We start from the raw sequence: 27,957 nt of genomic DNA, 5'->3' as shown, positions 1-27,957 counted from the left end.
ACTCTGTTGCCCAAGCTAGAGTGCAGTGGTGCACTCATAGCTCACTATAACCTGGAACTTCTAGGCTCAAGTGATCCTCCTGCCTCCCATAGTCTGGTAAGTAGGTATAGTGTGCGCCACCACACCCGACTAATTTTGTTTTCTGTGGTTTTTTTGTTTTTCTGTTTTGTTTTGTTTGTTTGCTTGTTTGTTTTTGAGAGAAAGGTTCTTGCTATGTTGCAAAGACTGGCCTCAAGCAATCCTCCCACATCTGCCTCCCAGAGCTATGGGATTACAGGCATAAGCCACGGTGCTGGATTGGATTTTAGCAGACAAATTCTGACTTTAAATGGCAAGTTGAGTACATTGTGGGGAGCACAAAACTGCACCAATCAGATCTCTGACTCTGGGGAGTATGACTGGGGGAAGGGAGTGTTTTGGAAATCCACTCTCTATCAGTGGACCACCACATTCACAGAAAGACCACACCCCTCACAGGCTTCTTCCAGCCAGAGGCCAGCAGGGATATGAAGGTAGGCCCATGCCTAGGAAATCTCAGACTCCTCAGATGGCTCAAGGTCTCCCCAGCTGCTTGGATAAACTTTCCTGAAACTGGTCTCCACTCTGAAATTATTCTTTCCTTTTATTTTCAGAAAACTCCCCATATTGGTGATGGTCATTATTTTCCGTATCTAGCCACTCACCTTAATCAGCGTGTTCCCAGCTTCTTTGCTCACCATCGTTTCTTGAACTCCACTCTTCCAAGTTGTTTCCTTCTTTCTGAAATATACATTCTTGCTCCTTTCATCAAGGTTGTACAGGTTAGAAACTCACACTCTGCACATCTGACAATACCTTCATTTTGTGCTCACACTTTGTATTCCAGATAGATACAGAATTCTATTTTTGAGACACCCAAGGACATATCACTGGTGGCCGTGGCAACTTTATCATCTGTTTCACTGCCAGTCTTTCCTGGGAAATCTGTGTTTTGAGCTTGGTGACTTTCAAATTGTTTAATTTGTCTTTGATGTTCTGCATTTCGGATTTGATGTCTCTCTCTATTCCTCAATGTTATCTCTTCCATAAAAGTAAAGTTTTGCTTTAGCACTGTCAGAGGTAGTCAAACCAGAGTGACTCCATTTTGAGTGAGGGCTAGGAAAATGAGTCTGGGACTTGCTGGGCTGCATTCTCAGAAAGCTAGGCATTCCTAGCCTCTAGATGTTCACAGTTAAGGGAACAAATTAACAAAGTTTACTAAACAGATCCAGACTTGGGAGTGTCCAGATATCCCAATATCTGGAGAACAAAGGCATTCCTAATTTTGCTTTAAAGATAATATTGATTCTTGCAAAATATAGTAATTAAGAAAATTAATCCTTTATCACAAACTCTTTTGCAGAGCACATCTACCCACCTACACAAGCATTATACCTAGGATGGGGGCTTTCCACCTTTTGCTTTCAGGAACGTCCCACTCTATGGAGTAGCTTTTACTTTCTTAATAAACTTGCTTTTGCTTTGCACTGCAGACTCACCCTGAATTATTTTTTGTGTAAGATTCAAGAACCCTCTCTTGGGGTTTAGATGGGGACCCCTTTCCTGTAACAGGACCATCTCTAAGGTTTCGATGTATGTTCTGAACCCAACTTCCCCCTCCTCAGACTTACCTTTGTTCTTGAGGATCTCATCTTTGCAACAGACCCTCCAAAGCCTCGGAGAGAAACTTGGCGCTTCCTCACGGTATCTCCGCGCACCCACTCACCCCTACGACGTCAGAACACCCACTGAGTGACGGAATTAATGAATGAGGGAGCAGGGACTCGGGGTGGTTTCCCTTTCAGAACTTCAAGAATTCTCCCTTCTCCAAACGAAGCTGCTTTGCACCCTGGGCTCAAGCAAGGTAACCCATGCACACTTGCCTGCAACAGCACCAAGAACTGCAATTACCTGAGACTCTACCCCATCTACCCTCACGCCCCACTGCAGGGGAAACCCCAGGTCCTCCAACTCCCAGCGCAGTCTCCACCCACCCACGGTCATTCCGTCCAGACCATGCCCTTCTGCCCTGGCCCCCTCCCACCCTCCAGGGGCAGTTAAGTCCCCCGACATCTCTATGTTCTAAGGGTCGCAGAGCCCCCCTTCCTGGCAAAGTGCTGAGCGGTCACAGCAGGGGCCAGGGAAGCAGAGGCGTCAGGACGCTCCCGGAGGAGCTGGGCTACTTGGGCGCTGGGGAGGTGCCGCTCGCGGGGCCTCCAGGTCGCGCGGGAAGGGAGGGCCGGGAGGCCACGGGGGTCCTCGGCGAAGAGGGAGCCACAGACACGGGGCGCGTCGCCGCGGCCCCCCTGGCCCAGGAGTGAGAGGTCGGGGAGCCTAGAGCCAGAGGGCGGCAGCGAGAGCTGGAGCCGCCTTCAAAGGACGCCCTCGCCCTCCCGCAGGCGCCGGCGCCCGGTCCAGTCAGAGCCAGCAGAGGGCGGTCCGCGGAGCTGAGCCCGGGGAGGGCTGGGCTGCCTAGCTGATCAGAGGCATTCTCCCGGGTTGCGGGTTCTCTGGCCTGCAGCACCCTCCCGCGCCGGGGCCACCCACCCACAAGCCCTGCCCGGAAGGAGTGTGCAGCCAGGAAGGCGGGGCCTGGTGCCCTCAGGGCTCTGGCGCCAAGTTCAGAGCCGCGAGCTGGGCCCTTGGCGGTGGCGGCCGCGTAGGCATCTCCCTCCCTGCGCGCCGCCTGACAGCCTGGGAGAGAAGCGCCCTCAGGTGGGCCAAGACCTGGAGCAAGCGGGAGCGGTCAGCGGGGTCCATCTCATTTCCCCTGCCTTTCCCCAGGGTAGCGCCCTTGAGTCCTGACCTTGACTGTGGGGTCCTTCCCTTCCCTCTGTCGCCAGCTTCCTCCCGCATTCTCCCAGGTCCTCTCTGAGTCCTATTCCTGTTCCTGTCCCCTGCCTTTCTACCTCTTGTCTCCTTGTCCCATCCCGTTTCTTTCTCCTCTCATCTCTCCCTTTTTCTTGTGTCTGCTTTATTGGCTATTTCCTTGTCTTGTCTCTTCCCTCTCTCTCCCCCTCACTCTCTCTTTCATTCTCCCTATCCAACGCTCATTTTTTGCAAGCAAGAATTCTCCTTTTGATTTATTTTTTCTTCTAGGGAGACATGTTGGGCTGCGTTTCTCTTCATCCACCCATCCCTCCGTTCATGACATGCTGCTCCATTATCTTCTTGGGCTTGCTGCTAGGGTAAGAACCATGCATCAGACCCAGATCCTTTCTCCAATAGATTATATCCAAAGATCTGGACATGTAACTTGTTCAGGGGGAAAATACACAGATGATCAAATTATAAATCTCTGACTTTTCAGAGTTACCCGAAAGAAAACATCTGGTTTTAGAGTCACAGCTTGATTGCATTCTTTCCTTGACCTTTTGCCTTTCACTAATAGGCACAGACATCGCAGGAGTAAGCTAAGCCTTGCAGAAGCATTTAAAGGAGACTCACACCTTCTGTGCAATGCCAGGTGCAGGGGAGGGAGAGGACAGGATACAGAGCTGGGTTGTGGCAAGACAGTGGGAGTCCAGGGCTTTCAACCTGAAACATTTGAGGGAGCCTGGAAATAAGAAAATAACAGTAAATTTCTAAAATATGTAGTTGCCAATGTCACTGATGTACAGAAATGAAGTTACCTAATTACTCCTGAGAGAGACATTAGACATTTTATAACAATAATTTTGGCATTTGAAATTAATGTTTTTTGGCCGGGCGCGGTGGCTCAAGCCTGTAATCCCAGCACTTTGGGAGGCCGAGGCGGGTGGATCACGAGGTCAGGAGATCGAGACTATCCTGGCTAACATGGTGAAACCCCGTCTCTACTAAAAATACAAAAAACTAGCCGGGCGTGGTGGCGGGCGCCTGTAGTCTCAGCTACTTGGGAGGCTGAGGCGGGAGAATGGCGTGAACCCGGGAGGCGGAGCTTGCAGTGAGCCGAGATCACGCCACTGCACTCCAACCTGGGAGACACAGCGAGACTCTGTCTCAAAAAAAAAAAAAAAAAAAAAAAAAAGAAATTAATGTTTTTGTGTACATCAGGAGGACCAAGATAAAAATATTTTACATTAATATGAAAACTTGTCTTAGATGCATACTAAATGAAAAAAATCTAGAAAACCAAGTCAGATTCATTTATGAGGGATAAAAGAGAAGAATTATACATCAAGGCATTTTTTGCTGCTGCTTGTTAAAAAATGTAATCTTGTCAGAGAGATGTGGTTTCATTTTTAATGAGTTTTTATGATATATGTGTCTGTATATTCAAACACATACCATACATATATTTATGTGTGTGTATATGTGTGTGTGTGTGTGTGTGTGTATCTTGTTAATAACCAGCTAAAGCTTGAAGTTGGGATTCTTAGAAATAATTTAACCTGATGATGGAGTTTATTGTGATCGTTGAGCTAATTTAACTTTTCAGTTGATGCAGAAAAGGAAATATGGTCATAGAGAAATCACACAGAAATGAACAGAGATTAAATATTATGGAAGTAGATTAAAGTGTGTTTAATGAAAGAATTTGCTCACTTTAGATCAAAGAGTGTTGGACAAAATCATAGGTCTGTGCATGGAACTTTGATTTATGAGACTTTTTCTGGAATAAAGAGTTAAATTCCCTTTTAAATCATCTAATCGCTGACCTCCAACATATCAAAATTTTAGGGAAAGGGGTATACTTTTCAAATAATTTTAATCATCGTATCTGCTTGGCTTAGCAGATTTCTTTTCAGAAATTCAGTGGGTGGCACATTTGGTAAAGATTTAATCACATCTTTTTTTTTTTTTTTTTTTAAACTACAAGGTTAAGTCTTGGGCTTCAGTACTTTTATCCTAGGGTGATGCTATCGTAGGAACCTGGGAAGGTCGGAAGGTGTAACTGAAGTAAAATCACGGACTTTTTCCTTGAAGGCTGCCAGTGGAATTGGGACCACCATCTTGGGCTCCACCTTTATTCTCTAGTTGTATTAGGAAGATAGCTGCTGTTCCTGTGCTCTTGCTGCCTGGCATGCGCAGAGCCCTGCTGAGTCCTGTCAGTGAGCCCCTGAAGTGAAGATCACCGTTCCTGTTTTACTTATCAGGAGATGGAGGCCTAGAGTGGTTGCCTGAGGTCAGGCAGGTAGCGAGTTGCAGGGCTGACTTAGAACACAAGTTATGCCCTGGAGGCAGAGCACCGAGGGCTAACTCAGTCCCATTATGTGACTTCCATGTTGCTTCAGCCTCAGCACATATTATGTCTGATATATCACTCCACACTGCACAACTCATTGCCTGTTGGCGTTGTTGGGCCATAGGCAATGAGTACTTGCTGTTGCTCCCTGTTCTGTGTCCTGGCCATCTTCAGCCATGTACATGGCAGACTCTCAATCCGCACAGCAGGGCCCCTTGAAGCACCGGATCTGCCTTCTGCTTTCACTGGCCCTGCTTCTGCACAGTCTTGGGCATCTGAGTGGGTGATGGGATCGCATCCACCCCTATGAGGGTCCATGTGGCCAAGCTGTGTTGTACTAGGGCCGCCCTCACTGCAGGACTGGGGGCTGCCTTATCCTGGGACTCCTGCACTTGGCTTTGCTGGAATACAGCAAGCATTGCTGCTAGAAGGGTCCAGGCATAGCTGGCCACAGAGCCTACAGGGGCTGGCCAGGAAGTGCTCATCTCCCCAGCACCACCAGCCAGCCTCTGGAAAAGCCTGGATCACCTTCAGTGTTTAGTTTCTTCAATATGCCAGAGCCAGGAGGATAACAGGTGTATTCCCTTTCTTAGGAAACCCCAGGACCTTATAATCCATAGGCAGAAGAGACCCATAGATGATTGTCCTCTGGAATCTTCCAAAAGAGTCTGGGAAGCTTCTCCAGAGACTGGGGACACCAAAGGATTGGAAGACAGGAGGTATTCTCTGCTCTTGTTTTAGCTGAAGAGAAAGGTAGATGCAGCAAAGCACTCGGTGGGGGGTCGGGGGTATATGGCGTCTTTGAATAAGATCTGGTGCCTGACCTGCAGCTCAGAACAGCTGGAGGCTGGCCAGTTGGCTTGGGGCGGGTGCCTTCAGACATCTCAGGAAAAAGAGGTTATCCAGCTGTTTGCCAAGAGTTCTTTCTTCTGTAGTTGGAGCGGGAAGAAGAAAAATGCCCAGGCCATTTGGTCATTCATTAAACATTGTTGGTCACTGGTCCCTGAGAGCTCAGGAGTGATGGGAAAGCCTCCATGGAGTAGACTCTATCCCTTTGCACTCAGTGTGATAAGAACTGATCCCCCTAACATTTACTGAGCCAGGCTCCTTAGCACTTTGACTATACTAATCAATCTAATCTTTCCAACAATCCAGTGAAGAGAGAGCCAAGGTGACCCTCTTTACAGGTGAGACAGCAGAGGCATGGCGATGATCCACACTTTGCCCAAGGTCACAGGTTGGATACAGCAGAGCTGGATTGGAGTCTCGGTTACCTGGAACAACCTGGTTAAGGTATAATGTGGGAGAATGTGGCCAGTGGTTCCCAGATGAGTGAATGATCAGTACGCAGTCAGGGCCCAGGGGATGGGTGATAAACCAAGAACCACAAGCTTTTAACATGGTGGGGCTGGTGAGACTTCATCTCCCAGGCTGCAACACCTGCTGAGTTGGGTAATAGCGGACCCCGATTTGTGGCCCATGTGGGTTGGGAGCCTTGGGGAGGTGTGCTCTGTGTTGGTGGAGAAGGCGAGGCATGGTTAGATCCCCTGTAGACTTGGGGAGCTCAGTTTCAGAAAGTTTCAAAGATCATCACTTGATTTCCTGTGATCTGGGGGCTCTCAAAGCAGTGGGGGAGACCTGGAATTAATCTGGTTCTTCCAAGTAGGAAGGATGTGGGGTGGTAATGAGAGATGTCTGTGTGGTTCAGAGGGAGGTCTTGCTGAGGTCAGAGGGACGAGAGCCAAGAGGAGCCCTTCCCAGGACACTCACAATGACAGAGTGACGAGGGTCAGTAAAGAGTGTCAGGGGGCAAGAGCCCAGGCATGAGCTGAGCCTAATGAGGAGAGCTGACAACCACAAAGCATCTTTTCATATCATGTTCAGAGCAAGGAGAACAAGGGCTTCATAGATCCATCGCCGTCTAGGGCAGCTGGTGTCTTTGAAGGGGAGGAAGGTGCAGCTGCACTGTGCCCACAGTGGTCTGGACAGAGGAGGATCTGCAGGTGCAAAGGGCGCAGGCGGGTCCCTGGAGGAAAGCAGGAGCCAGGCAGCGCTGGGCTGCTGTGTGTGCTCAGGGCCCTGACCCAGAGAACGCCCTGGCCAGGGCATGGTGTGACCTGGAATGAGATCTGAGGTGCTGTGGGAGAGGCATTGGGGATGAAGCCTGGAGGTGGGTGAGACTCAAATCTGATGTTGACCCTGGGAATGATCCTAGAGTAAGCGGAAGGCTGTGAGTCTGTAGGCAAGGGAGAGACGGACATGAGGGGAAGCCAGACTCATGTCATTTTCCACCTTGAGGGACTTTGATCTGGCCCTTGTTCTGTTGGGGTTCTGGAGGACATCCTGTGCCCTGGCCTCTCTGACCTTACTCCATATGGTGCTGATGCAGCAACAGCAGTGACCCTCGCGGGTCCTGGGTGGGATGAAAGGTCCCCAGATAGTTCCTCATTTTCTCTCCTCCTTTTCTTCCTCGTTGCTATTATTATGTCTCCCCTTCCTTTTTTCATCTTCCCTCGCTTTCTCATCATTACATATTCGTCTTCTCCTTTGCTCTCTCCTCCTCCTCCTCATTCTTCTTACTCAGATCTGGATGTTAGCATTGGAGTGTGAAGCTGGGTGGGGTATCTAAATCAGCAGTTGGCAGTGACCAAATCCACTATGGTCTCTAAAAGCTGGGATGCTGCCCTGAGTTTATCAGGATGACATTTGTCAGGTTGAAGATAAATTCACTTGGATCAAGACCTCATGTGGTTGTGAAAATTAAATAAAATAAGCTGTAGGAGCATCTGTCGTGTAGACACTTACGTAGTCAAAAAATGTTAAGTCTTAATGTTATACGGTGAAGCATCCTGACAGCAAATGTTCTGTCCTGCTGTGACACCTTGTGTCCCCATTTTTAGTGCTGAGAAGAGGGTTGTCACATCCTAACTCTGGGCATGCTGGACAGTTCTCCTGTTCAGGGCGGCATGGCTGTGGTTGGCAAACTTTGTCTCAGCCATGAAGACAGCCCAGCGGGGCGCCTGCAGAGGTGGTACCGGGTGCAGCAGAACCAGAAGGATGACACAGGCAGGCTGCTGTACCTAGGAACAATACTAGCTATACTGGGGAGATGTGTGTGCGTGTGTGTGTGTGTGTGTGTGTGTGAGAAAAAGAGTGAGCATGAGTTTGCAAGCCTGTGTAAGGGAGTGCATGTGTGTATTTGTGTATGTGTGATTGCATGTGTGTGAATGTATATGCATATGTGTGTAAATTTGTGTGTGTGCGGGTGAGTTTATGTGTCTCTGAGTATATGTATACGTGTCTGTATGTGTGAGTGCATGTGTGTCACTGTGTGTGTGTCTGTATATGTGACTGTATGTGTGAGTGTATGTGTGTGAGTGTGTATGTCTCTCTGTGGGAGCTCATGGAAGCTCAGCAATGGGGCTTCAAGCAGACCAGTTTTTCTTGAAGAAAGAGGGAGAACTGGCTTCATCCAACTAGTCGTACATGTGTAGGTCTGGGATGGACTGGAGAGACAATTTAGCCAGAGCCCATTTTACAGATGGAAAGCTGAGGCTCAGAGAGGTTGAGTGCTTTGTTCAGGGTCATTGAGAGGAGTGACGTTTCTGTATCTGCCTCTTTGGGAGACAGTGGCTGAAATTCATCTCTGATATGAGGCACCCCCTCTGAGGAATCTGCTCAGAAAGGGCATGGGAGCTGCAGCACGTGGTTTGCATCCTCTCCATGCAACAAAGGGCCTGGACTTCCAGCAGTCACAGGGTAGTCTGCAGGGCAGGGTAGAGATGTTCCACAGAAGCTGGTCAAAAGCTGGAATATCATTAAAGATCACAATACACCACCACATCAGGTTCCATTATTTCTAAGGAGGCAAAGCAACTACATATTTTAGAAATTTACTGTTTATTTCTCATTTCCAGTCAGTCTCACCCAAAGATTTCAAGTGCAAAGCCCTGGCCTTCCACCGTCTTCCCATAACCCAGGTCTGTATCCTGTCCCTTCCCTCCCCTGCACCTGGCATTGCACAGAAGGTGTGGGTGGCAATGTCCCCTAAAAGCTTTTGCAAGGCTTAGCTTCCTGCTGTGCCGTCTGTACCTCTGTGAGTAAAGGCAAAATGTCAAGAAAAGGATTCAATTGTCTTGTATCTAAAACCAGGTATTTTCTTTCAGGTGACCCTGAAAATTCAGAGATTCATAATTTGATCATCTATGTATTTTTTCCCAGGAAAGGCACTGAACGGGTTACATGTGCAGATCTTTGGATATAATCTATTGGAGAAAGGATCTGGCTGATGATGCCAGCACCTAGCACAAGCCCTGGATGAGAATAATGGGGCACTACAAGATGAACAGAGAGAGGGATTGGCGGTGGGGGGAGGGAAGGGATGCAAACAATTATGGCCAAGAAGTCACCTTAGGGGAAAAACCTAAGAAGAATTTTGTCTTGCAAAAGAGAAGGAAGCCTATAGAGAGAGTGGAAGTGGGCGTGAGGGGAGAGGCTGAAAGAGAGACAGAGGGAAAAAGGACAAAGGAGGACAGGGAAATAGCCAATAAAGCAGACACGAGAAAAAGGGAGAGATGAGAGAGAAACAGGAGAGGACAAGGAGACAAGAAGCAGAGAGGCAAGGGACAGGGGCAGCAATGGAATTCAGAGAGGACATGGGAGAGAGCTGGAGGAAGCTGACAGAGGGAAGGGAAGAACACGCCCCGCCGCCGTCAAAGGCAGGACTCAAGAACGCTGCCCTTCGTGGAAGTGAGATGGGGCCCGCTGCCTGCGCCCGCTTGCTCTCAGTCTTGGCCGACCTGAGCGCGCGTCTCTCCCGGGCTCTCAGGCGGCGCACAGGGAGGAGGTGCAGACGCCGCCCCCACCGCCCAGCCCAGCGCGCTGCTCTGAACTTGGCGCCAGCGCCCTGAGGACACCAAGCCCCGCCTTCCTGGCTGCACCCGCCTTCGGGGCGGGGCTTGCAGTTGGGCGGCCCCGGCGGGTGGGGCGCCGCGGGCCAGAGTAACCGCAACCCAGGAGCAAGCTCCCTGCTGATCTGCCGGGCGGCCCGGCCCTACCCCGGCTCAGCTCCCTGGAGCCGCCCCCAGCTGGCTCGGACCAGGACCGGCCCTGCAGGAGGGCGAGGGCGTCCTTTGGAAGCGGTGCCCGCTCTCGCTGCCGCCCTCTGACCCTGGGCGCCCGGACCTCTGGCTCCTGGGCCTGCCGGACCTCAGCGATAGGCGAGGGCTGCGCCCGGTGCCTGCGGCTCCCTCAGCGCCGTGGACCCCCGCGGCCTGCCGGCCCTCCTTACCTCACTGAGGCGGGAGAATCGCTTGAACCCGGGAGGCAGAGGTTGCGGTGAGCCGAGACGCGCCATTGCACTCCAGCCTGGGCAACAAGAGAGGCCTGGCGGCCCCGCTAGCGGCACCTCCCCCGCATCCGAAACGCTCAGCTCTTCCCAGGAGCACCCGCGGCCTTCGCTTCCCAGGCCCCAGCTGTGACCCGCAGGAAGGCGGGCTCGGCGACCCCAGAACGTAGAGGTGTTTGGGAAGTTAGCTGTTCCCGGAGTACGGTGGGAGGGGCCCAGGGTAGAAAATGACAGTTCAAGTGCCTTAAAATTAAGAATTTAGGCGTTGTTTAAAAAACAATAAATGGAGTGAAAAAATCAAGCCACACCGTAAAAGAAGATATTTGCAGCGAGTGATAAAGGATTAATATCCAGAATATATGAAGACTGTTACTGAATCAATGTGAAAGAGAAAAACACCTAAAGCAAAGACATCTAAAGCCAAGACATCTAAAGCCGTCATTAGGCACTTCAAAGAGGAACCATGAACGACCAAAATCAAGTGAGTAGGTGACCAGTTCCCATTAGTAATTAGGAAATCGCAAATTAAGACCACAAAGAGAGTAGTGAGGGTGGCTCACACCTCTCATCTCAGCGTTTGGGAGTCCAAGGCCAGAGGATCCCTTGAGGCCAGGAGTTGGAGACTAGTCTGGGAAACATAGCAAGACCCTGTCTCTACAAAAAATAAAAATAAAAAAGTAAATCACAAGGAGATGACTAACCACCAGGCAAAAATGTTAAAGTATGCTAATATCAACTGTCAAGAGGAATATGAAGCAAGATAGCTCAAATACGCTTTTGAAGGAAACATACCAGGCTTCATTCATTCCGAAATGCCCCTTATTTAAGATACTCCGTTATATTAAATACAATTCCAAAACAAAAAAATCAAATAACAAAAAACCAAACTAACCCAATACTTTTTATCACTGGTAATTTGTATGTTACACATATTGAAGGATATGTTTTAGATTCATTAGAGAAGGATTTTTAATCGTATATCACTCTTGTGCATACAAAATAAAATTAAGATGTTTCTTATTTTATTTTATTTATTCATTTATTTTTTCAGACGGAGTTTCGCTCTGTCGCCCAGGCTGGAGTGCAGCAGCGCAATCTCGGCTCACTGCAAGCACCGCCTCCCCGGGGGCCATTCTCCTGCCGCAGCCTCCTGAGTAGCTGGGACTACAGGCGCCCGCCACCATGCTCGCTAATTTTTTTGTATTTTTAGTAGAGACGGGGTTTCACCGTGTTAGCCAGTATGGTCTAGATCTCCTAACCTCATGATCTGCCCGCCTGGGCCTCCCAAAGTGCTGGGATTACAGGCTTGGGCCACCGCGCCCAGCCAATTAAGGTGTTTCTAACAGTCACAGTCTAACTTTTCTGAGTCTGTTTGAATCTCATTCATCAGTGCCCACGTTTTTCCACACACTCAAAGCATTGGTTGTACAGTTTTTTGTTTTTTTGTTGGTTTGTTTTTTGTTTTTTGAGACAGAGTTTTGCTCTTGTTGCCCAGGCTGGAGTGCAATGGCGTGATCTTGGCTCACCGCAACCTCTGCCTCCCAGGTTCAAGCGATTCTCCTGCCTCAGCCTCCCTAGTAGCTGGGATTACAGGCACGCACCACCATGCCTGGCTAATTTTTGGATTTTTAGTAGAGACAGGGTTTCCCCATGTTGGCCAGGCTGGTCTCGAACGCCCAACCTCAGGTGATCCGCCTGCCTTGGCCTCCCAAAGTGCTGGGATTATAGGCGTGAGCCACCACGCCTAGCCCCTACTGCAGTTTTGACACTGGGATGTGAACTCGTCCACACTCCTGCCCTAGAGAGGGGGCCTGTGTTCCTCCCATTGACTCTTGGCAGCTGTGACTGCTTGGACCAATAGAGTACAGTGGAAGTGACACTGTGTGACTTCCAAAGTGAGGTTATAACAAGTTCTACAATTTCTGCCGTGCTCACTGAAAACACTCTTGGAACTCTGGGCCACCTGTAAAAGCCCAAGCATCCTGAAGCTGCCATGCTGGGAAGAAGCCCAGGTCACACGGGGAGGTTACATGCAGGGTCTCCATTCACAGTTCCAGCTGAGCCCAGCTTTTGAGCCCTCCTGCCCAGGAGCCACACTTGTGAGTGGAGCAGCCTCCAGATAATTCCAGTGCCCAATCCTTCAAGTCATGCGGGCTGCTCAAGCCTTCCCATCTGGGGCCCCAGACATAAGGAAGCCCTCCCTACTCTGCCCTGAGTGCCTGATCCTCAGAACCTGTGAGCGTAATAAAATGCGCCTGTTGTGTGTCTCTAAATGTAGGTGGTCTGGTACACAGCAGTAGAGAACTGGAATGTCCCTCACTCACAAGGACTCTGGCAACACCGCCGTTTCCATCTTCTTCCAGATCTGCCATCTCCTGGGGGACTTAAGTGTCATACAAATAACCTCCCATTGCCAACACTCTGGCCTCCCAGTCCTTGACCTCCTCACCCACAGCAATGTCCTCACCTGTCACCTGGGCTAACTCTTCCAGTGAACAAATGGCAGGGTCTAGTGGTTTTAAGGGACACTGTGAGGGCTGTTATAAGGGAAATGGAGGCTTCCTCTTGTAGCCCCTCCAAAGGTCCTGTGCCTCCCCTCTGGTGGTGTCAATATGCAGGATATTGGGAAGAGCTGCAGGTCACAAAGTCACCATGTCAACCTTCCTGTCAACCATAAAGGAATTCTGTCCCCAGGGTAGGGGAAGGGCCAGGCAGGTAGCTGGAGGCAAGTCTCCCAGAGCCAGCTGCTGACCCTAGTTCCTGCGATCTGGGGAGGTACCTGGTGAAGGGCCGCAGTGTGCACTGGTGAAAGGGCAGGAGGAAGGGTGTGGCCCTTGGGCATAAGGGGAGGCGCCAGAGAAGGTGGCCAGAGGTGGCCTGTGCTCAGCCTATCTGGGCCCTGGCACAGGCACCCAAGAGTGAGGTGGGGTCACAGGGACGGCCAGATAATGAGGAGCCATGGCCGCTGGGGGCCCTGCTTCCTGCTCTTCCTGCTGCTGCTTCCTCCACCGCTTTTTAGAGCAGGAAGCCTTCGGTACCATGGACCTGGCTGGAGAATGTTTCAACGCCTGGCCCTGGGCTCCAGGAGGGCCCACCACCGCCATGGCCCAGGATGGAGGCAGCACTTGCGCCAGGGGCAAGCAGGTCACAGATGCCAGGGCTCATTTGACCTCTACTTCATCTTGGACAAGTGAGTGTCCCTTCCAGCTCTGGCTCTGGGTCACCCTCAGGAGCCACCACCTCTTTTTCACTAGGGACAGGACGCCACTCAAAGAGATGCAAGCTTCCGTCACAGAAGCAGGGCCAGCCCTTTGGTCAGACCAGACCTAGGCCTCCTGATTTTCTGAGGCACAAAGAATGCCATGGCTGTCTTTTCCCTGATGCTTCATCTCCTGGATGAGGAAATAAGTCACCAAAGGGGTTCTGGATGATCCCCTCTCCCCCCATCAGCTGGGTCAGCATCCTCATCCTCAGGCTGCTGCAACAGCTGACTGCTCGGACCTGCTTCTCAGCAGTTCTCAGAAGCGCACTGTGGATGTTTGGGGGTTTTGTGTTGTTTTGCTTGTTTGTTTTTCATGCAAATAACTTCTATTTTACTGGGCCCCAGAGAGATTGCTTTGTTGCCTGTGTTGGTCATTCTAATGTCACTGCTTAGAGAAGGCCTTTGGTTGGCTGCTTCTAAGTGCTTCTTCTACAACTTGGAGAGCCACGTGATAGTTCCTGCACTTTCAGGAACAGTTGGGTCTGTTTCAGGGTGGCCCTGGGGAAAGTGGACTGTGTATTAGGCACCTTCTGGCTCACCAGGAAGGAAAGAGGCAATGTTCAGCTTTGGAGAGATTGCCTTGGTTCCCTTTCCCACTCCTCCTGCTAGGTGGGAATACTCTCTGTGCTTATTCAGTAGCAGCAGTGGTGCAGTCTTCAGGAGACCAAGCGCTTTCTGGTCTCCAAAGCCCTTTCCCTGCACTCCTGGCACCTCACCACAATCCTGGGCTGTGAGTAGTGCAGGTATTTTTCTATCTGGTTCCTGGACAAGGGCAGCTCTTGGAGGTTGGGGAAGCATCCAGAGACAGCTGGTGTGACAAGACTCCGGCTTCCTGTGCCGCACTCTTTCCAGCATCGCAGGTTGAAGTTCCTCTGAATTTTCTCATTCCCCCAGATACTGATGCTTAGGGGACGTACACCCCAGCCCACCAATTCCTATGGTTTGTAACTGCTCTGCTACTCTTGGGGAAGGAGCAACTCCGTTCTGGAGACAGGCAGACTCCACTCACTAGCCCATAGTCTTGGGTGAGTTGCTTCGTCATTCTGTGCCTTTGTGTCTCCCATCTGTAAAAAGGGTATCTTCATTTTCACCTTGCCAAGTGTGATGAGGATGAAGGGAGAATTTGCAGGTCAGAGGCAATGACAGAGGATGGGGATGAAGGGACCTGCCAGGAAAGGCAGAGTCACAGGCTGGAAGCTCATAGGAAATGCAGAGGCCCTGATGCAATCCCAGACAGACTGGATGAGGGGGAATGCAGAGGGAGTGCCTAGAATGGATGTAAAGGGAGCAGACAAAAGCAACCTTAATGATTCTTCCTAACAAGGCTAGGGGTAAAGGGTATTGCCCCATTGTAAGGAGGAGGCAATGAGGCAGGCCATAGCCAGGAAATGGCCCACCACAGCCTCCAGATAGGCATCCACGGCGCTGAATTGAAACTCTGGATTGTGTGACTCCAAAGCCCATCCAAAGACCATGCAGCTGGGCGGGACCCTGAGAGTCTTGCAGTAGTCCTCCTGGCAGAACAACATCTACTGCCTGCAGGGAGGCTCTTTGGTCATTCATGTCCAGCTTATTCATGAGACTCCTTATTCATTGGTTCATTCATTGGATTGAGCTGGAAGAAAATGAATCAGCCTCCCATGTGCTTCTATTCTTGGCCAGGTGACCTTTTAGGCCTCTAAGTGGAAGTGACCTATTGTATTTTTTTGAGTAATTTTTTTAATTGTGGGAAAACATACATAACAAAAATTTACCATTTTTAAGTGTGCAATTCAGCGGCATTAAGTACATTCACAGCGTTGTGCAGCCACCACCATCCATCTCCAGAAATGTTTCATCATTGCTTATTGAAACCCTATTCTCAGCCGGGAGCAGTAGCTCACTCCTGTAATCCCAGCAATTTGGGAGTCAAGGTGAGAGGATTGCTTGAGTCTAGGAGTTCAAGATCAGCCTGGGAAACATGCAAAATCCTGTCTATACAAAACATATAAAAATTAGCCAGGCATGGTGATGTGTGCCTCTACTCCCAGCTACTCAGGCTGAGCTGAGGCAGGAGGATTGCTTGAGCCTGGGAGGTCAAGACTGCAGTGTGTCAAGATCACACCACTGCACTCCAACCTGGGTGACAGAGTGAGACCCTGTCTCAAACCCCATCCACACCAAAACCCAAAACACCTCTATTCCCATTGAACAATAACTCCCCATTCCTCCCTTTCCCCAAGCCCTAGTGACCTTTAGTGTATTTTCTCTATCTATGAGTTTGCCTATTGTAGGTACCTCATGTAAGTGGAGTCACACAATATAATTATACAACCATATAATATTTGGCCTTTTCTGTCTGACCTTTTTCACTTAACATAATGTTTTCGAGGTTATTCCATGTTGTAGCATCCATCAGAATTTCATCCCTTTTATGGCTGAATAATATTTCTCTGTATGTATATGTACCACATTTTGTTTATCTTTTTTTTTTTTTTTTTTTTTTTTTTTTGAGACGGAGTCTCGCTCTGTCGCCCAGGCTGGAGTGCAGTGGCGCGATCTCGGCTCACTGCAAGCTCCGCCTCCTGGGTTTACGCCATTCTCCTGCCTCAGCCTCCTGAGTAGCTGGGACTACAGGCGCCCGCCACCGCGCCCGGCTAATTTTTTGTATTTTTAGTAGAGACGTGGTTTCACCGTGGTCTCGATCTCCTGACCTTGTGATCCGCCCGCCTCGGCCTCCCAAAGTGCTGGGATTACAGGCGTGAGCCACCGCGCCCGGCTTTTTTTTTTTTTTGAGTTGTAGTCTCATTCTGCTGCCAGACTGGAGTTCAGTGGCGCAATCTTGTCTCACTGCGACCTCTGCCTCCCGGTTTCAAGCGATTCTTCCTGCCTCAGCCTCCTGAGTAGCTGGGACTACAGAGGCGTGCCACCAGGCCAGGCTAATTTTTGTAGTTTTTAGTAGAGACAGGATTTCACCATATTGGACAGGCTGGTCTTGAACTCCTGACCTTGTGATCCCCCCGCCTCGGCCTTCCAAAGCACTGGGATTACAAGCGTGAGCCACCGCACCCGGCCTGTTTATCTTTTCATCTGTTGATGGACACTTGGGTTGCTTCTGCCATTTGGCTATTGTGAATAATGCTGCTATGAACACCGGTGTACCCGTATCTCTTTGAGTCCCCGCTCTCACTTCTTTTTGGTATATACCTGGGCATGGAATTGATGGATCCTGTGGTAATTCTATGTTTAGCTTTCTGAGGAAATGCCAAGCTATTTCCCACAGGGATTGTACCATTTTTCTTTCCCACCAACAAAAGTCCAACATTTGTTATTTTTTGGTTTTTGATAATAGCCACCCAATGGGTGTGAAGTTGTATCTCCTCGCCGCTTTCACTGGCATTTCCCTAGTGACTAGTGGTGTGGAGCATCTTTTCATGTGCTTATTGGCCATCTGCATATCTTCTTTGAGGAAATGTCTGTTCAAATTCTTTGCCCATTTTTTTGTTGTTGCATTTTTTTGTTGTTTCTTTTTCGTTGTTGTTGTAGGAGTTCTTTGTATATTCTGGATATTAATCCCTTATCAGGTATATGAGTTGCAAATATTTCCTTCCATTCTGCAGGTTATCTTTTCACTCCCTTGGTAGCGTCTTTGATGCACAAAATTTTTAATCTGGATACACTCTCGACTTTTCTATTTTTAATTTAGTTGCCTGTGTTTTTGGTGCCATATCCAAAAAAATCCCCAAATCTAATGTCATAAAAGTTATGTTTTCTACTAAGAGTTTAAAAGTTTTAGCCTTTACATTTAGGTCTTTGACTCATTTTGAATTAATTTCTGTAATGGTTTATAGAAGGGTCCAACTTCATTCTTTTGCATGTAGACATCCAATTTTCCCTGCACCATTTTTTGAAACTACTGTTCTTTCCCACATTGAGTGTTCTTAGCACACTGGTTGGAAATCATTTGACCACAGACATGACAGGTTATTTCTGAGCTCTCTATTCTGTTCATTGCTCTACATGTCAGTCCTTATGTCAGTGCCATAACAGTTTGATTACTGTAGCTTTGTAATAAATTCTGAAATCAGGAAATGTGTATCCTCAATTTTGTTCTTCTTTCTCAGATTTCTTTTGTTATATGACTAATGTCCCTTGAAATTCCATATGTAATTTAGTGCAAATTTTTTATTTCTGCAAAAAAATGCTGTAGAGATTTTGATACAGATTACCTTCTGATTCATAAGCATGCAATATCTATCCATTTATTGTGTCTTTAAATTCTTTCAGCAATGTTTTACAGTTTTCAGTATACATTTCTTTTGCTTCCTTGTTTAAATTTATTCTTAAGTATTCTGTTCTGTTTGATGCTCTCGTACATGAAACTTTTTTGGTTGATTTTCCATATTTGGATTGTTCATTGGGGCCTTTTCCAACCAATACATTCTCTCCCATTTCCACTCTACACAGTGCCCCACCTAACCTCATCAGCCACCTGGATGGCCAGCAAAAGCCCCACATCCCAGGAAGATTTTCAGTCCCAGGCAGATGGGGCTGGGTGGTCACCTTATGCTGACCACTCAACTGGTGAAACTCAGGACCTCGGATGATCCAGTGGCCACTGAGGGGTGTACCCCAGCCTCAGCTGTGCTGAGGTCAGGCGAGCTTGTTAAGAGCCTGCTGGGAGGCTGGGGGTGGGGCAGACACTTGCCCACCTGACAGATGCCTGACCCACGTCTCCTGTCTCCTTTTGTTTTAGGTCTGGCAGCGTGAACAACAACTGGATTGACCTTTATATGTGGGTGGAGGAAACAGTGGCGAGGTTCCAAAAGTACAGATCTCCCACATGGCAGCCTCCCCTGAGCTGCAGAGAGCTTTTCCTCTGGAAGGCAGGAAGAGGGCACATCCCATCAGATGGGGTGGGCGTGGGAGTCCCTCAGTGGGGGACACAGAGCACAAGGTGGCATTCTGAAGCAGGAATGAGGCCAGCGCTCACTGGTTCCATCGGGTCTCAGCAGACTTGGCTGGCTCCTGCCTGTGAGCCCGGGCATATTGCAGGAGAGGCAGTTTGCCCTTGGGGACATCACACGCTGGGAAGGGACAATAGACAGGGAAACCAGTGACTCAGTCCTGGAACCCCGGGTTACACAGTGCTGAGGGCTCAAGTAGGGGACAAAGAACTCACCTGGAAGGTTGAAGGAAAAAGCAGGAACTCCTAAGGACAAAGTCAACAGTGGCTTCCAAGGATGTGGGTCTTTGAACTGGGTCTTGTAGGATGGAAAAGACAGGGACCTGTGGTGGAGTGAGTGGTCTTGCTTGGCTGGGAATGAGGTTAGCTCACGGAGGGCTGGGAGAGGACTGGGCAGGTCAGCTTGAGGCCAAAGCCACAGGGGCTCATTGTGCCAGGCCAAGGAGCTGAGATTTCCTGCTGTGAGCCATGGAGAGCCAGAGAAGGCTCTTGAGCAGAGGAGTGGCGTGATCAAGATGGCACTTAAGGAAGAAAAGTCTGATGACTGTGGGTAAAATGAATGGGCAATAGGGCAGGAGCCGTTAGGAGCTCCGCTGGGGACATATGACAGCACTGTCACTGAGGGCTACTGAGGGTCAGCCAGCAGGAAGGAGGGTCAGAGAGAGGAAAGGGAGGCCGTGTGCATGGCTGCCAATAGGGAGTCACTCCTCTGAAATGAAGGAGAAATGAGGGAGAGGAGGGGGAGGAGGGAATGGGGTGAAGAGGCAAAGAATTTTCCAGTAGAAGGGAGGCCAGCTGGGAGGGCTGTGTGTGCATCTCCCTGCCTGTTCATTATAAGGTATATGTGTCTGTGTGTGTGTGCATGTGCCTGTGTGTGGGTGCCTTGTGTGTGTGTGTTCATGTGAATGTGTGCATGTGTGGGTGCATGTGTGTGGGTGCATGTGTGTGTAAGTGTGTGCGTGTGTGTGTGGTGTGTGTGGTGTGTGTGTGTGGTGTGTGTGCCTGTGTGTGTGCCTGTATGTGCATTTGTGTGTGTGCCTGTGTGTGCATGTGTGTGTGTGCAAGTGTCTTTGGGGTGTTGGGAGTGTGGGGATGCAGTGAGTTGCCATCTTGACTCTCTCTTCTATGGAGCCCTTGTCTCCACAGGCCTCAGGGTCCTTCACTACATTTATCTCACCTCCTTGTGTCCAGCAAGGGACTCCAAAGCGGAAGGGTTGGGGCGGGAGGTGCGGAATTGGCCTCACCACCCTGGCTTCTGAGCCAGTGCCTCTGGCTTCTCACCAGCACATGATTCCTTCACAGCTCAGATATTCGGATGTGCTTCATCACCTACTCCACAGACGGCCAGACTGTCTTGCCACTCACCTCAGACAAGTGAGTGCTGCTTGGATCCCCCAAGGGGTCTGGTGAGCTTGGCCAGAGGGAGCTCCAGGGAACTGAGGGGCTCCCGGAGACCTTGGTTGGGAGCCTGACAGCACCCAGGGCAGGCCGGTCAGGGCAACTCACAGTACCCACCTGACCTTAGCCCCGGCTCCCCTGCACCCTCCTACCCATGGCTGCAAGGTTACCTGCAGGCCCCTGTGCTCCAGTTCTCAGCCTCCCCCACTTCACGCTCCCCTGCCCTCTCTCTGCCCTGCCTCCTTCCCTGAAAGGTGGCTGTGAGGATTCCCAGGGTGCAGGGGCTGGCGGAGGGGTGGGGGTGTCCTGTGAACACACACCTGTGCAGGCGGCTGCTCTGCGCCTGTTCCCCCTGCCCTGGCCAGTGCGGGAGGGAGACAGGGTCAGAGCTGGTGGTGGGAGTCATGGGGCTTTAGTGCAGGGATGCTGGCAGGCCCAGACTGGGGAGTCCCTGGGTGGGGTTCTGAGATCCAGGGCAGGCTGGGAAAATGGAGGGAGGCAGGAGGAACAAGCTCAGACGGCTGGAGCCCAGGCCCAGCAGGGGGCACTGCAGAGTTCCTGTTTGGTGGGAGCTGAGGGCCCTTCCAATGCACATGCCTGGAACTGGGCCCAGGGGAGGTGAAGTACAGAAGAGAGGTGAGGACACTGAGGACTGAATGGGGGACTGGCCCCACTTGCAGCTTCGAGGGAATACAGGGTAGGGGAGCTTGAGTTTGTGTGTCCTGCGCTGTGGGTTTGTCAGAGAGACTGGAGTGGGTGTGAGGTGGTAAAAAGCAAGTCTATGGGGGAGGACTGTGGTGGGTGACCCAGACAGGGAGCGGGGTTTGGGCATGGCCAGAGAAAGGCCAGGCTGTGGTCTCTTCTGGGTATGGATGGGCCTGGCCTCCTCCCCTCCTGGGCTGGGCAGGGCAGGGCTCGGCTCTTAGAGCTCCGGCCATGGCAGGGATGCTCTGCCCACAGTGGGAAGCCATCCTTCGGGGTCCATGCTCTGCCCAGCCTTGCTGTGCAGGCTCAGCCTGTCACATTGGATTAGCCTGACCCTAAGTCCCTGCCACCAGAGCCAGTCCTGGCTGCCCCAGCCCATTCTGTCTGTTTTAACAGCAGCTGACAGGCCACATCCCCCAGCCAGCCGGCAGATCAGTGTTCAGTCCCTGCATGCACAGCCATCGGGGCTGCCTCTCCAGCCTTTGGTCTTTTTGTTTCAGGGGCACAGAAAGTCAAGGAGGCCAGGCAGTCTAACTAAGCAGATTTGGTACTTCCTGTGTCAGGGTAAAGATAGAGCAGTAAACTGAGTGAGGGTCAGGGGTCTGGGGCCGTTGGGGCTGGGTGTAGGGCTGGGGGTTTGGCAGGATGACTTTTCCCAAATGCAGCCCTACCTGTCAAAGGATGGAGTGCCCAACACAAGAGAGTCCTTGTTAGGGTTAGGGTTTGGATTAGAGTTAGAGTTAGGAATGTCAACCCCATTGTCAGTGACTGACTCTCAGTTGCCCATCCCTGGTTCAGGACTAGGGCTAGGGCTAGGGTTAGAGTTAGAGTTAGAGTTAGAGTTAGAGTTAGAGTTAGAGTTAGAGTTAGAGTTAGGAATGTCAGCCCCATTTTCAGTGGCAGACTCTCAGTTGCCCATCCCCGGTTCAGGGTTAGGGTTAGGGTTAGGGTTTGGGTTAGGAATGTCGGCCCCAGTGCAGTTTCTGACTCACAGTTGCTCATCCATGGGAACTCTGGAAGTTCCCACTGTCACCAGAGATGGTCCAAGCAGGGCCCTGGTGAAGTTCCCCAGGCCTGCATTTTCTGTAACTGCGATGAGCTCAGAAGGGCTTGAAATCTCTGGTCAAAACCACGATGAGGAATGAGCAGGACAAAGCCCTTGCCTGGCCCCCTCCTTCGTCCGGGAGGCCTTGCACAAAGAACAGTGGCTCCCAGAGAGCTTGGGAGCTGATTTTTAACAGTCAGTGTCTTTCCAGGTCAACCACCTTTTTAAATTTTTTCAGGAATAGAATAAAAAATAGTCTTGACCAGCTTCGGAAAATTGTACCTGACGGACACACATTCATGCAGGCGGGATTTAGAAAGGTATAGACCCCTTGATCTCCTAACTCTAACTCTAACCCTAACTCTAACCCTAACTCTAACCTACAAAATCTTAGAGCATCAGTGGGATCATCTCACTGTCCAGGCTCAATATTTCTTCATTTTCTTGAAGGCAATTCAACAGATTGAAACGTTCAACTCCGGAAGTAAGCACCTGCCGTCCCCATGGTGGTCCCATAGGAGGAACAGAGCTGGGCAAGAGCCTCAGAGAGCTCTGTGTGCAGATTCTGCAAGACCACCCCTGCCCTGCATCTTGGAGCAAGTTGCTCACCCTCTCTGAGCTCCAGGTCCCTCCCTGGTGCAGTGAGCATAGTAAGCCCCCGCCCCATGGAGTTCTGAGAACTGTGTGGGACCCTGTGTGTGCACCCCTGGTGCTCATAACCCTGAGGTGCTTGCCCTCCAGCTGGGCTGTGTGAAAAGGAAAAGGGAAGAGCCGAGGGGTTTGCCCCCTTGCATGCACCTTAGTCTTCCTGCTCCCTTCTATGTCTCCCCTCCGAGTGACTTGCGTTCCCTGACCTGTCTCATGTGGTACAGAAGGCTGTCCGGGGCCCCCAACTCCCCTCCCCAACGTGTCACTGCAGCTCTTGTCAGGAAAAGGCAGGGCTGGTGAGGAAAGGCATTGAGGTGGCTGTGGGGTCCCCTGCCCAGGTGCCACTGACCTGGAGTCCTGAACTCCTGGGCCCAGAGATGCTGGCAGGACTGCCTGCAGGCTCTGCTCACAGCAAGACCCAGCCCCCTGGGAGCCTCCCTGAGCCTGTCTGTTACAGGAGGGCCCAGCAGCTCCTCCTCCTGCCCGTGGGACAGGCCTGTGGTTGTTGAGTCCTGGCTGGAGCTGCCCTCAGGCAGAGGTGGTGCAGGCTGCTAGTGGGTGAGGGTTCAGGCAGCCTGGTGGGAAAGACTGTGCCCCTTTCAGCCCCTCCTCTGTAGAATGGGTGCTGGGCTGAGACCTCCCTTACTCTAGGGGGTTTCTGGGTGGCAGGTGCTTCGGTCTTGGCAGCCTCTCCTCTGGAGGATGAGGTGGGGGCACCTGGCCATGCCCTGGAGTGGGCAGTGCTGTGGGCCCAGCCACCTGCAGGGGCTCCGGAGCTTCTGGAGGTCACTCCTGGTGCCTTTGCTGAGCAGGCCACTCTTTGCTTCTTCTACAGACAAGGTTCCCAGCATGATTATTGCTATGACTGATGGAAAACTGGTGGCACGTGCATTTCAGGACACTCTCAGAGAAGTGAGTCTAGTTCATACTTACCAGCATTTTGCTCCATGAATTTTGATGACTAATACTCAATGCCTTCTTTCCCTTAGGCTCAAAAAGCTCGGAAACTGGGGGCCAACGTTTACACCGTGGGTGTGGCTGATTATAAGCTGGACCAGGTAATTCCAAACAGGTGACCAGGCGCCTCTTTCGAGCCTAGTGGGGAAAGGCGTCCCAGGTGGCTTTCCCAGGGCCACCCTGAGGACGGTTGTCTAAGCTGCCCCAAGTGAGATGGGCCAACCCATGGCCACTGGAGAAGTGATTGACAGCGTGTTGTACAAATCCCACCATGCCAGAGGGGAGGGTGGAAGAGCTCCCCGCTCCCCAAGAGTGGGCTGCTGGCTGGAGAAGCCTGCAACATTCAGAGCCTGACATTCTGCTGCCCCCAAAGCATGGGGGCAAGACACTGTCCCCTGGGCCTGGAGTCTGCTGCATCCTCACTTCCTGGCGGGGATCCAAGCTAGCTCTGCTCTCCGTAGATAACAGCAATTGCAGACAGCCCGGAGCGGAGAATGGCTTCAAGGCCATGAGAGACACCGTTGATGCTGTGAGTGGGCGGAGGTGAGGGGCTGGGGGCCTGGCTCCTGTGGCCCGAAGCTCACTCTCCCTGCCCTGCCCCACCCCTCCTGTGTTCCAGCTCACGTCAAAGGTCTGTCTTGACGTGACATCGGTGGAGCCTCCCACTGTGTGTGTAGGAGGTGAGAGCTGAGGAGGCCCCGCGGTAGCCACAGGGTGGTGTGCATGAGTGCAATCGTGTATGCAGTGTGTGCATTTGCTTGGTATGTGTGGGGGAGGATGTGTGTGGGGGAGGATGTGTGTGGGGAGTGTGAGTGTGGTGTGTGTATGTGGTGTGTGTGTGTGTTTGGTGTGTGTGGTGTGTGTGTGTAGTTTGTGTGGGTGCAGTGTGTGTAGTATGTGTGGGAAGGTGTGCTGTGGGAGGCTTGATGTGTGTGAAGTCTGCGGGAGAGGGTAATACGTGGTCTGTGTGTTGTGGAAATGTGTGTGATTGTGTGGGGTGTGTAGATGTGCTGTGAGTGTGGTGAGTGGGGTATGCATGAGTGATGCATCTGTGTGTGTTGTATTGTGGGGTGTATGTTGTGTGGGAGCTGAGGTGCTGTGTAATATGTATGTGGGGGTGTGAGTGTATGTGGGGGTGTGAGTGTATGTAGGGGGCATATATGCATGTGTGTGTGGTGTATGTGCAGTGTGTGTGTGTGGCATGAGTGGGGGTCTTGTGGGAGTGTGTGGGAAGGTTGCCTGGTGTGTGGAAGGCTGCTGGTGTGTGGGAAGGCTGTCTGGTATGCAGGTATGTGGAGTCCAGTGTGTGTTTGTGTCATATGGGGAGTTGGGAGTGTGTTGCTGATATGTGTGGTGTGTGTATGGGATGTGTGGTGTGTCTTTGGTATTTCTGGTGTATGTGTGTTTGCTATTTATGTGTGTGTGGTGTGTGGGTGTGTGTGCTTCGGGTGTGTGGTGTGTGGTGTGATGTGTGTGGTATGGGGTGGGTTGAGTGTGTTTGTGGTGTAGTGTGCATGGGTGGGTGGGTGTGGATGTATAGCCGACATGCGTGTGAACGTGAGTGTCTATTGGTGTGGGGGGAATATGCAGCGGTGGGGATGTGAGTACCTGTGCACAATTAGTGTGCTGTTACCTCACAACAATAAGTTTAAAGCAAGAAAAGACATGTGTGAGAAGCTCTCAGGGAAACACCAGCAAATGGCATGGAGCCGCAGGTAACCCAGACCACAGGCCAGGAGCAGCCAGGGCTCCTCCCAGGAAGGCCAGGTAGGTGCAGGAGCTGAAATATCTGTGTAATTTACCACATCAGCAAAATGGGAAACAGGAACCAAGCAGTTATCTCAGGGGATGAAGAACAAGAAGTGGGGGAGTCAACATCCCAATGCACCCTGTAAGCAGAAGGAAACCTCCATAGCCCGACAAAGGCATCTACACATATACCCAAACACCCTTGGCTCACCTCAATCCCACAGGATCAATCCCAGTGCCTGTCCATGCTGTCTGGGATGTAGTGAGGATGCCCTGTTGCCAGCCGGGCTCCCAGCATGGTGGTGACAGCCCTGTGAGGGCCTCTGTGATGCCTCTGTCTGTGCTGAGATCTTTCTGTGCAGGCTGGGGCTCTGCATGGCCGGCAGCTGCACAACTGCGGCGGCTGGAGATGAAGGGAGCCCTGGGTGTCCTCCCTCCATGGGGACAGCACGAGGCCCTTCACAAGACCACCAGGCCCTCCAGCAGCTGGGCTCTGGCCTTCCTGTTCCTCACTGCAGGGTGCCCCGGCAGTAGGCTGTGGGGACAGACACACCGTCCATGTCTGAGCTCTGGTCTCTATGGGCACACGACCAGGAGCAAATTGCCCTTTGTCAGTGAGGTGCCTCCCATGAACAGAAAGGATGCTATGAGGTCTGTCGTGAGTCCCAAGGCACTGGGCTGTGCAGGGACTGGCACAGGGCTGGGAGCTGGTAGGTTCCTGAAACAGGAGCTGGGCTGACATTTCCATGACTGGTCCTGGGCTCTGTCTCCGAGCCTGCCTCTCCCCCATGCAGAGCTGAGGGGAGGGATGAGTAGAGAAAGCTCCCTTCCCCCTTGGGGTCTCTTTCTGCTGCTCCTGGTTTAAAGTCGCTCAGCCGTGCAGCAGTTGTGACAGCTGTGCTCCTCTGATGATGTTCCCTGGACATGCACAGGCTGTGGCATCTGAGCAGCCCTGTCAACCCCAGGTGAGGATGTGAGTCGTCACTCCTCCCTGGAGGCAGCAGAGTTGAGGTGACAGGTGCCCTCTGCCCACCAGCTCGGCCCTCTGCCTCTGCCCGTGTGGCCTGGCAGTCATAGCCCCGAACTGTCAGCTGTTGGCCAACTTGGGCAAAGCTGCCCCACATGGAGGGTGACAGTCACAGCAGGGAAAGGCCAAGGCAGGAGCCTGAAACCCAAATGCATCAGAATGAGCCCTGTCAGCAGGCTGCCACCAAGAAGCCAGGAGGGCTCCAGGGAGCCCAGGAAGGAGTCCAGGGAGGAAGGCACGCAGCCCAGACTCCCCTGTTTAGCCCTCGGCCTCATAGCCTGGGAGAGGCCTCTGGTGGCCTCACTGCTCCAGGCCAATCCTGAGCCCATCCCCTACACATGGCTGGAGGATTTTGACAGGCACCTCCCTCTCCAGCCTGGCAGGTGTCTGAGGCTCTTAGCAGGAACCCCAGGCCCTCCAGGGGCCACTACCTGTTCTGGGCGTCCTGTGCAGAGGTGGGACCAGGTGGGGCATAGGCACTCTGCAAGCCCTGCCTCAACTTGAAGGGCCGAGCCCACCTGCCTCTCACAGCCCTGTTCAAAGGGCACCTCATCCTGGAAGCCTTCCCTGATGACCAGCCCTCTGACTCCCTGAAGCCCAAGGGCTTGGTCTGTCCCTCTCACCAGTCACTTGTCACCCAGGATGTATCGTGACTTCTGGTTGTCTATGTCTAAGCATAATTTTCTTATTTAGTTCTTTGGTTTTCTTCCACCCTTTTGTTGTTGAAATTTTCAAACCTATAGGTGAGTGGAAAGGATTGTGCAATGAACACAAACACACCTACAACCACCATTGGGACTTTACAATGAATGTTTGGCCACGTTCCTTTCTCTCTTTCTCTCTCTTTTTATCCATCCACCTTGAAAAAAGAATGCTTGCTTGCAATACATAGAATACATAGTCTTAACGCAGCCCAGGATGTAATTTGCAACTACCCCGTCCATGGAGCTTTGGGGCAGCCCTCAGTCCTGCTAAGAGTGGCCAAGTTGGGCTGACAAAGGGGTGCAGGCCACAGGCCCAGTTGCTCCCTCCCAGGCACACACTGAGCCCAGTGTCCGGCTGGCCAGGGCTTTTTGGAAGCCTGAGTTGGGAAGACATTGAGAGTATCTGGCAGCATCAGATTTGGAAGCAGCTGCTGTCAGCCTTAGCGGTGGGAGAGAACCCCATGCTTGCCCTGCGGGGGCCCGTATCTAGTTTCTAAGAACAGGGCACCAAATTGGCATTTCCTGCTGTCTCTCACAGCCTCAGTGCCCCCACCAGGCCCAGGCTCTTCCAAGGGCAGCATAGTATGCATCATGTGGGTGCCTACAAGGGCCGGGCTGGCACCTTAAGCAGGAAGAGTAGGCCAGGCTCAGCCAGCTGATGTCAGCAGTCAGCGTTGAGGGCCTTGAAGTGAGGCAGGCCTCAGAGCTCCTTACCTGAGGAGCATGGTTCCCTAGGTCCCAGCCAGGAGCTCACATGGAGAAACACAAACCCACTGAGGCCTGCATTTCCCATTTTCCAAGAAAGCTAGAAATCTAGATATTTCTGGGAAATGTTCAGGCTTTCAACTGCAGGCTCCCATTCTGAAAGCCTCAGAAAGCATGTCAGCAGGCCAGCTTCACCCACAGCCTGCCTTGAAGCTGTGACGCTGCAGGAAGGCAGGAAGCAGGGTTCACAGGAAGCTTTCCTTGGGTGCATGAACCGGGG

General features: G+C 51.5%; 2 protein-coding genes across 9 annotated transcripts in view; one reads left to right on the top strand and one right to left on the bottom strand.

Moving 5' to 3' along the window:
- LOC105486681 (anthrax toxin receptor-like) overlaps positions 1–10,599 on the bottom strand; it is an 84,712-nt gene extending 74,113 nt beyond the window's left edge. For 4 of the 8 annotated variants that reach the window (XR_011607886.1, XR_011607889.1, XR_011607892.1 and 1 more), the window contains exon 1: positions 684–5,119. The gene's annotated coding sequence lies outside the window, so the exon portion shown is untranslated. Of the gene's footprint in view, positions 1–683; positions 8,993–10,475 lie in introns of those variants that run through there. The other 4 variants (XR_011607885.1, XR_011607887.1, XR_011607888.1 and 1 more) reach the window with 4 other exon arrangements.
- Positions 10,600–10,639: 40 nt separating this feature from the next.
- Positions 10,640–27,957, top strand: part of LOC105486680 (ANTXR like) — a 52,789-nt gene continuing 35,471 nt past the window's right edge. Inside the window, 11 exon segments of the mRNA XM_011749693.3 lie at positions 10,640–11,013; positions 11,584–13,722; positions 18,530–18,601; positions 20,042–20,113; positions 22,126–22,207; positions 22,338–22,371; positions 23,371–23,447; positions 23,525–23,593; positions 23,954–23,975; positions 23,978–24,021; positions 24,112–24,172. Of these exon segments, the coding sequence (XP_011747995.3) occupies positions 13,481–13,722; positions 18,530–18,601; positions 20,042–20,113; positions 22,126–22,207; positions 22,338–22,371; positions 23,371–23,447; positions 23,525–23,593; positions 23,954–23,975; positions 23,978–24,021; positions 24,112–24,172 (775 nt within the window). The 5' untranslated portion in view covers positions 10,640–11,013; positions 11,584–13,480.

Source organism: Macaca nemestrina, chromosome 9 (assembly GCF_043159975.1).
Source record: "Macaca nemestrina isolate mMacNem1 chromosome 9, mMacNem.hap1, whole genome shotgun sequence".
In the NCBI taxonomy this organism is placed as follows: Eukaryota; Metazoa; Chordata; class Mammalia; order Primates; family Cercopithecidae; genus Macaca; species Macaca nemestrina.
This window is presented reverse-complemented; position numbering and strand designations above follow the sequence as displayed.